General features: G+C 40.0%; 1 protein-coding gene across 2 annotated transcripts in view; it reads left to right on the forward strand.

Moving 5' to 3' along the window:
- The window catches only part of LOC125896421 (meprin A subunit beta-like), a 21742-nt gene extending 11734 nt beyond the window's left edge, over positions 1-10008 (forward strand). The window contains exons 13-16 of one of the 2 annotated variants that reach the window (XM_049588980.1): positions 1-54; positions 155-331; positions 426-601; positions 7478-10008. The exon at positions 1-54 is cut by the window's left edge and continues 157 nt beyond it. In XM_049588980.1, coding sequence (XP_049444937.1) covers positions 1-54; positions 155-331; positions 426-592 — 398 coding nt within the window. In that variant the 3' untranslated portion in view covers positions 593-601; positions 7478-10008. The remainder of the gene's footprint in view (positions 55-154; positions 332-425; positions 602-7477) is intronic. The other variant, XM_049588979.1, reaches the window with a different exon arrangement.
- The last annotated feature ends 231 nt before the right edge of the window (positions 10009-10239 follow it).

Here is a 10239-nt window from a genome sequence, read left to right on the forward strand (position 1 = left end):
AAATGAACATGCACCGCACGTTCACCACTGACCCCAACATGAAGTCCTCTGATGGTAAGAGAAGGAGGGATAACTTGTAGTACAAGTCTGACTTGCTCCTTATTGTTGCTTTGTTGGTTAAAAAGAGAATCACAGCTCACCTCTTTCTCCACAGGCACTGAGTACTTTTGGGATAATCCCCAGAAGGTGGGGTCTCGAGTAAATGAGTCTAATGGCAGCTTTTACTATCGAGGCCCAGGCTGGGGATGGTCACAATTCATCGACCACAGCAGCCTAAAGAGCAGAAACTTCATCAAAGGAGACGATGCCTTCTTCCTCCTCAGTCTGGAAGGTGTGGAGTCAGACAGGACCAAGACATCACATACAACCATACTGTATATCATCCTGTCTCTGAAATGTCAACGTTATTGTCTGCTTGTCCTCAGATATCTCTCATCTCCTGGTATCTCAGCCTCTTCCCCGCTCTGCAGTCCAAGCTGACGCCGATCTAATGATGGCTGCAGACCAAGGTGCTCCGCAGGGAGCAGGGATGAGCAGGAGTAATAGACAGCAGGAGATCGAAAAGGTGCCGATCATACAAGACATGTCCTGATTCACAGAAGTGAGTGTAAAACATTAGGGTCAGCACTAGTTCACATGATAGCAATTACTTACCGTGTTGATGCATCTAAAGCAAACTGTTATGAGAGGCCCTTTGAGACATAATTCACACTTGGTTTCACATGTAACATCATACTCTCATACATACACCACCATACTCTCACACAAACACTACTATACTCGCTTATATTTATCATTATGTTTTCTTTTATTTACTGTCATACTCTTGTAACAGAGGTAGTGTAACAGAGGATAATATTATATGTATGTAAGTATGATAGTATGTACATGAAAGTAACAGTATATGTAAAACAAAGTTCTAATATATGTATGAGAGAATAATATTATATTTGAAACAGAATAATAGCATATGTAAGAGAAATTAGTTGTACATGTGAATGCAAATAATCATGTGTAAGTGTAACCCCTTCCTAACACTGGAAGTATGATATTAATCTGGGCTACAATTTCAAATTTACTGAACAGGATCCTGAGTGCTTAGCGGTTGATGTTGAATTGGCTAAATCCCCTTTTCCCAGTAGATGTTATCTTCACAGGCGTATGTATCTAAAAGGTAATAATAGCGCGGTGCCTCCACTGTGGAACTATTTAACTCAAACCCTATGAGCTACACTTATAATTCCCCAGAAACAATGTTAAATATCACAAATGTGAATAAACCTTAGAAGATAAAATGCTCAGGACAACACTGGTAAAATGTACAACATGAATTAATTTATTTTCTTTTATCTTGGTATCTTTTCTGTATGCTTGTAACCAAAATATTATTTCTCTCCTCTGGTCCTTGTCCAGACATAAATGTTATCTAATGTTGACCACAATAAACTCAAAATAAGTACCAATGTACCAAAAACCCTTAAATTGTGAAATAGGATCAAATAAAATTTCACGCAAGTGTCCTTTAACTTTTTAAAAGTAAATACCAAACTCAGGTAGTTGACCTTTAACTTTTTAGCTTAAATTGAAAATCTCACATACGTGTCCTTTAAACTCAAAGTTTGTCTTGTAAATAAAATAGAAAAAAAATATATTTAGTCCTCAAAACACTTTTATCTCTTAAAATAAATATGTTACCTTATTTTTTTGTTTTTATCCTACCAGGACAAAAAAAAAATGTACCAAATGAAATACCTTCAAATTTTTAGATTAGAATCACTTATGAACTCTTAACACTCCAGATGAAATATATTTTTAACAAGACACAGTCTCAATGAGTTTATATTTTCATGGTCCGTTAACTTAACCCTTTTTAAACGTGTCCAGTTATTACCAAGCGCTTGGGTTTCTAACCGTTGGGGCCCTTATAGTCTAGCAGCAAGTCCTCAAAAAAGGCTTTAGTTTTCGAGATACCCCTACCCGAGGTAGAACAAAACACAACAATGTTTTTTTTAAATCTTTAGGGTCTCCCATTCATGAAATGGATTGTCTTCAACTTTTATTTTGGGGCAAAATTATTTTTGGGGGGCATTCTTTACAACTACCCCAATCTCTGAAAAAGGGACAAATCAGGCCAGTTCGGGTAAGGGAAATATGACAAAAAAGCCAATTTCTTGAGAATGCTCACTCCTTTCCTCATAATATTTGCTGAAGTATAAAACAAGTGTCTGCCCTACATCACAAAAGAGTCAGAAAGTAATTCACTTTAAAAAATCCTGAAATATAACCCTGAAAACATGGCTTTAATTTAGGCGGAAATTGCATTTTTGTGATAATAAGAAAAGAGGGCTTCTTTACTTTTCTCTTATTTAACAGAAAATCATAAAGTCCTGTCAAATACACTGTTACTGTATTGTCTAAGGTGTTTTTGAAAAATAACCATTGGTTGTTTGGAGATACCTAGTACAGTTTTGTTGTAAATGAGGTTTCTATAGGTAAACCCCTTCTCTAAAAACAGCCAAATTAGGTCATTCCGAATGAGGAATGGGTGGCATAGCCTATAAGTTAAGAATGCTTAATCTGATGGTCATCACACTTGGGGAAGAAAAGACCAGGTGATTGAAAGGTTGAGATGTGTATAATACAGTCCTGTCAAGACCTTAAACATGAGTTTTATGAGTGGCAAGTTATGGGAAGTTTTATCCAGGGAGAAGAGATTCATTCTTCCGAATAGGGGAAGGGCAACATAAAACCATGTCATTTATTAATGGAAATCTATTTTGATCAGATTTACAATTTCAGTAGTCAGAACAATCTGTTCTACACACTCAAACAGAAAGTGTATTAATAAATTAATTTAGCTGGGAATTATAAGGCTCTGAATACAGACAAGTGCTGCACACTTACAGTACACTTACAGTAAGTGTAACAGTAACAGTCAGTGTGGGGGCGCTACTGATGGTCAGTTATTTTAAATCACAACATACAGCTCTGCTGAGGAGAAACATGAAATGCGCTGGAAACAAAGGAACCACCAACCTAATGGCAAATAACAGGTAAGACAAATGTGCAAATGACATATTCCTTCATATTTTTAGATTAAAGAATAGTTTGTTTTATTTGCAAGATAGATTGGAAGTTGTAAGTCACTGGCAGGTGTTCTGATCTAGGCTGACAGAGGCTAGCATGAGTTAGCAGTTGTGTGTGTGTGTGTGTGAGAGTGTGTGTATGTTTATGATGGAGAGAGAGACTTAGGCCAAAAATTGGCCACATAAAACTACTGTATTTTCCATATTTTCCAGAGTTTACTGTAATAATGGAGCCAACAGAGCCAGCGCAGTCAGGAAGCCAGTGACAGTCATATCCTTTGAAAAAACTGTCTTAGTTAATTCTTCAGTTAGTTCAGTGAAAGTGCCCTACAAGGAGATAAGAATAATCCACACGTCAAGAACCCCACCTTGCAAGGACTCAAAACAATACTTAAGGCTGCTGAGGAACGAGGTGATGAGGTCCACAAGCGACTATCCCCCCACTCTGACGACATACTGTCCTTCAAGGTTAAGGTTTCATATCACAGATCATGTAGGGCCAGTTATTCCAATGCACATAACTATAAGCCTACGGCCAGTGAGCAAGAACCAGCCAAGGATCAGTACACAAGGAAACGACTGACCAGAGAAACTGGATTTGACATTCGCACCCAGTGTTTCATTTGCAGCCAGAAAGCCACAAAGGGAGAAGGCCTGACAAGGTCAAAGGTCCTCAGTGCAGCTTCAGAGAGGCATGATGAAAAAGTACATCATCGTATGCTCACCCATCCAGATTTATTTGCTTATGATGCCAAGTATCACAGAAGCTGTCTTGGACACTACATTTCAGAAAGAAACATTTCAGCAGCCAGAAATAAATATCTGTCAGAAAAGAAGTTAAACGAACATGAAAGAGCTTTCACTGAACTAACTGAAGAATTAACTAAGACAGTTTTTTCAAAGGATATGACTGTCACTAAAAAATGATTTTATTTTTTTTAACTCGGTCACGGAAGTCATTTAAAATGCAGCGAAGCATAATATCCTACTTAAATTAAAACATACTGATGTAACACTCAGATTAGGTTTTTCAAAAGTGCAAGTACACAAAAAACTAAATGTCAGTCCTTGCTTTTCACCTCTAATGATCCAGTGGCTATAAGTGCTTGGTTTTTATTTACATCTTATTTAGCGTATTTGGAGAGCATTTTCCGAGTTAGATCGTCACTTTTTAAACATGACAGGCTTTGTCATAGTGTGCAGTGTTGTACAGACTGTAATGTGGCACTGAATATGTTTGTAGACTCGTGGAAAAGGAACAAGAAACACTGATAAATATGCTTGGATATTTTCAAGGCAAGCCGAGGGTAACCAGTTGTCTCAGGTCAGCCCAAATCAAAATGTTACCTGGATGCTGACGTAACTTACTAATACCCGAGGAAAGCCGTGTATTTTGTGCGTCTCAGTGGCTCCCACAGGTAGACGTGCGGTTAGTGTTATATTGCCTTTTGTTGACGTGATATCGAGTCCAGCTTGAAGCAAATTTGTGTATATCATGTTTTCTTTCCTTTCTTTTTTTAATGTCGCTGGTACGTAGTGCTCACTTAGAGAAGCATATTCGCTGTGGTAGATGTGGGCTGCGACTTTAAAATCGCCAGTAATATGTTGTGTATGTTTGTGAATTTGTGACGAATCTGCTGACGGAGGTGCAGCACATCTGCGGCTGTTCGGTAAGGAAACCAGTTAAATTGGAAACCAGTAGGGACACAACACCGGCACGGTCCTCGTCTCTCTCAGTCTTCAGATGAAGCGGCGGCTGGCGTTTATAGCTGATTGTCCCTCACCACGATACTAGCTTAAACGTCCACGCTTTTCAAGTTTACACTTAACACTTTTTCCAAAGCTAGTGAAAACAATAAACGCGGTTAGCCTAGCTGCACTTCACTTCAAACTGCGGTATAATGAGTCGCTAAACAGTGTGTCACACAAGACATTTATCTGCAAAATAATACTTGTGCCAGTATTTTTAAAAGTATTTAAGTCTACAAATATCAGTCACCTCGATATTAAACTTAGTTTTTCCTGCTTCGCTCGCTGAACGGCCACGCTCCTCTCCTGCCAACATGTCCTCCTCTCCTGCCAGTTTTTTTTTCTCCTCCTCGTTTACTTCCACCAACCAACAAAGTAAATTCTGATTGGCTGCAGCTTTACAGAAAATCTATTGGCTGACTAGACAGAGCTTTACAATTCACCACAGCAACTTTATAGGAAATGTAGTTTTCAATGCATATACACGTATATGATTTAAAACACACTTTCCTTCTAATTCTGTATTTTGTAGGTCCCTACATAAGGAACAAAATGACAGTGAATGTAAGACAGAATGATAGGGTGTGTGAATGAGAATAGTTGTTTGTGTGAGAGAGTTTGATTGAAACGGAAGGTAGGGTGACCATATTTTGATTTCCAAAAAAGAGGACACTCGGCCCAGCCATGACATAGCCTACTTAAATGATACTCGCAGTTTACTCATAGATGCCTTATAATTTTAATATATTTAAAATGTATATGTATGGATAGAAAATTCTCTAATATCTCTCAAAGACAGAAATTCAGATAGGCCTCAATAGGGGACACATACACACACTAGAGTGTGGCAATTCGAGCCCCACGCTACCCGACGGGTCGGGCGGGTTTGGTCAGAAATGTAGCTATAAATTGTATTCGGGCTTGGATCGGATTCGGTCAGCTTTCAGTGAAAATGTAGTGTGAACATAAATAAAATCCTATTGTCTGTCCTGTTTATTGCTTGGGGACTGTTATTTATGTGACAACACCTGAACAACACACACACACACACACACACACACACACACACACTGGCTGTTTGTTTCTACCTCCGCCTTGATTGAACGTTGAAAATAAAATAAAAGAGGGAGACAGGTTATTCCTATTTTATCTTATTTTGTTTTATTTCTCCCTCTCCCCTCGCTGGAAGCGTCGGACCTCCTGCTTCCCGCTCCCATCTCAAACAGAGAGGTCTCCCTCTATGCTGAGCACCCACAGCGCACGCCCGGCCTGTTAAATAGCCTGTAACCGCAACAACTGTGTGACACAAAGTCAGTGCTTTGGTCATTAAATAATGTCGGGCTCGGTTCGGGTCCGGACAGAAATATGCGGCCCGTGCCGCACTCTAACACACACACACAAACACACGGAAAACCGGACATTATCATCAGTTTATGAAACCCCCCCCAGACGCCCCGTACGGGACGTGAAAAGTGGACATGACGTTTGGTCAGCCTAACGGAAGGGAGTTTGATTGAAACGGAAATAAGATTGAATTCTCAGTTCCTGATTGGTTATTTCTGATGAAGTGAGAAGAAGGCCTGCCTTCCCAATCATAATATGAGAAGATGGCGGACCTTGAGCAACTAGGTGAAGCTGTTGGCCTCTGACTGTCCACACAGGCCGCTGAGCAGAGCGGAGTGCCTCCTTGACTGTCCACACACTGAATGAATAGAGCATATTGTTCTGACCATTTTATTTATGGCTGTAGGCTCGGTGACACAAAATTAAAATTGTAATGAAGTGATTTGGGTATTGAAAAATGTGTTTGGTTATGCATTGTTGTGTTATTTTAAATTATAAACAGGGTATTTTCTCCTTACGTTCTACAGTGCGTGCTGTTGTTATTTTATTTTGAAAATTGGCCGGATTCTCTTGTCTTTTCTCTGTCCGACTTCCTGTTTGGTACGATCCGCTCTATCCAGCTTGACAGAAGCGCTCAAGTGAAAAATAGACTAGACGCCGAATTGAAGCGCTGCAGTGCGCGAGCCTCCGCGGGCGCGAGCCTGCCTCAGAGGCCAACAGCTTCACTGAGTTGCTCAAGGTCCGTCATCTTCTCATATTATGATTGGGAAGGCGGGCCTTCTTCTCGCTTCATCAAAAATAACCAATCAGGAACTGAGAGTTCAGTCTTATTTCCGTTTCAATCAAACTCTCTCACACAAACAACTATTCTCATTCACACACCCTATCATTCTGTCTTACATTCACTGTCATTTTGTTCCTTACACATGATTATTTGCATTCACATGTACAACTAATTTCTCTTACATATGCTATTATTCTGTTTCAAATATAATATTATTCTCTCATACATATTTTAGAACTTTGTTTTACATATACTGTTACTTTCATGCACATACTATCATACTTACATACATATAATATTATCCTCTGTTACACTAAGAGTATGACCATAAAGAAAAGAAAACATGATGATAAATACAAGAGAGTATAGTAGTGTTTGTGTGAGAGTATAGTGGTGTATGTATGAGAGTATGATGTTACATGTGAAACCAAGTATGAATTATGTCTCAAAGGGCCTCTCATAAACTGTCATGTTCTTTGTTTGTGTTCTGTCCCAAATGTGTCTTTCATTACAGTGGCAGACGTCCCACGATTTACCATCTCCTCTCACCACTCCATGATGTCCCGATCAGAGAAAGCAATCAGCACTAACAAGGCAAGAGATCACATTACTACATGATCTCTACAACCATGGGCACCAAATTATAGTTAAAAGTGGAGGAGCGGAGGGTCTGGGGCTCCTCTCTATGTCTATTATTTTACCAAGCCACTTTGCATGAAACCACGCCCACTTCCGCATGACGAAAATGAGGAACTAGATGTCAAGGCCTGATGACTGGCTGCCAGCATACTGCTAGTCAGTCCTCTGTGCGATATACCTGCAGCCCCTCTGAATTATTTCTCCCCAGAATGTTTGTTGATCCAGCGGGGAGTTGGGGGGCGGTCCAGTCACTGAAGGTCCATGAAATTCATAGCGTGGAAAACACAATAGGTTGGAAAATAGCAACATGGGTAGTTAAAGGGAAGCTTTGCTGATTTTCAACCAGCTCTGTGTTATCGCAGTGTGTGCAAGCAAAAGTTCGGTGGACCTCCACCAGCAAACGACCTTCCAGCGCTTATAGCACAATGGAGAGCCAAACACTTGGAGTTCCCCGCTGAACATACTTCCTACACTGTGATCACCGAGCTGGTTGGAAATCAGCAAACTTTCCCTTTAACAGATGTAACGACTTAACGTCAGCCAGCGACTGTCAGTATAAAACATGGACTGTACAATAAAGATGAACATGACAGCTCCCCAGAAGTGATCACCCCCTGGTGGCTGGATGCAGTATAGGTTATAAACCCCGCTGCCTCAATGTTTAGCAGATGGGACATGGGCCAAACTAAAAAAATAAAAGTGCAACCCAAATAAATTTTTACCCAAAACCATCTGTTATTTTAGGTAGCTCTTATAATGTTCAAGTGTGGTGCTCAAAAGTGGTTTGACATCATGATTGACAACTCTGTGGAGACTGCCACTGCGCAGACTCTGGCTTCAAATGATATCACCAACATGAAATGGCAGCGGACGTATCCATGATGTTTTGACTTTTTTTGTACGGAGGGAGTGGAGACACATAGTCCATCTTTTAAGACAGTCTATGGTAAAAACAGACACATGGATACATAAAGGAAATAAAGGGACAATGAAAGCTAACATCCTGCCGCTAAGAAGAGGGATGAGAGGGGTAGAGCTCCTTTGTGTTTTGGGGCAAAGGTGGCGTTCAAAGCCACTGATGAACTCAAGCTGTGTTGTTTCATACCCCGCCCAGCATGCCACAGTGAGTGTTACTTGCAGCCAGTAATCGGGCCTTGACGTCTGGCAGCCTGCTTTCGTCATGCAGAAGTTTCATTTAAAGTGAGTTGTTACAATAACAGGCGCATCCTCGGCCAGAAAATTTTCTGCATTCCAGTGAATTTTTACACTCCAAATTATGGTGCAAATGTGTTAATTTCCTTAAAGAAAAACACGAAATTCAGGTGAGAGGTGACAATTCAAAATTTCAAAACATCATGTCGTGTAAAGCAGTGGGGCTCTTACACATTCTGATTTGCTTGCAAATATTTACTCTCTTGCAGATTAGCTTCTCATTTAATGTTGTCTCTGCTGAGTCACACACGTAGGCATGATTTACTTAGTCCTCCTTTGTGTCTTTTGCTTGTAGAAGTATCCTCTTAAAATGTGAATGTGGCACCTATTCACATTAATGATACATTTCATCAGAAACACCTGGATTTTAATAGCTCATCTGAGTTTCAGCAAGACTTCTGCTCATGTTAACTTCAAACTGCAGACTGTCACCAAAGAGGCCGCTGTTTGTTTCACATGTAAATTTTAAGACAACCCATCATGTTTTTTTCTTAATCTAACCATGAGTGTTTGTTGCCTAAGCCGAAGGAAATCAAACTAAGGACTAAGTATTTTATCTATGTTGTAAGTACTTTTTTTCAAAGTATGCATTTAGAGAGCAGAAACTGCATTTCCTGTAAAAACAAAGGTGTATCTTGTGAAAGAAACAATCGACATGCTGTATGTGAACATCTAAAACAGACGCAGGAGGGTACCTAGCGCAACACACCTGCTCTGTGGGCCCAATGATGCAGAAGCTCCAGGTTATTTTACGCATTAAAGTCAAACATCTTTGGCTTTATTTATAACATTAAAAGGAATGAATGGGGCTCCACCACCAATACTGTATCCAGGTCTCTATACATCCATGGTGAGAATGTGTCTGTCACAGAAAATCTCCTGTCGTGTGTCACGTGTGTGAAGGGTCACATCCAGATCTGAATCTTTAAACATAGTCTGAGTTCATATGAGAAAACAGCTTTGGTTAGGATGGGAAATGTAGTTTTTAATTCATACTGCATCCACTTATCCAAACTAGCTTGAATGTTTAAAGAAAGCAAAGATTGTTGATCAAAAAGTAGGGATGCAAAAACACACGTCTGCTCCCCCAAGTGTAATAGTGGGGTGCAGCTGCTCAGCTTGCTCCATTGCTCAGGCGACTCTGTCTACAGCAACTCCTTTTCATTTATAATTTGAAATAAAAATCTTTATGAACATGCATTTTCAAACCATGTGTTTCTATCATCATTTCCAGATTTGCAACTCAACATTGATTAAAATACTGTGGTTATTTTCTAGGGTCCTCAACCATGTCATTGTAAGCTTAGAGGGAACTTACTTATAACTGACCCTTAGCTAAGCCCTGTCTCTTTGTGATGGGCAAAGTCAGAACTTTCTTTAGGGTGATGGGGTTGCACCAGGGGGGATTAGGACTTGATACTCTTA

Source organism: Epinephelus fuscoguttatus, linkage group LG10 (genome assembly GCF_011397635.1).
Source record: "Epinephelus fuscoguttatus linkage group LG10, E.fuscoguttatus.final_Chr_v1".
Lineage (NCBI taxonomy): Eukaryota > Metazoa > Chordata > Actinopteri > Perciformes > Serranidae > Epinephelus > Epinephelus fuscoguttatus.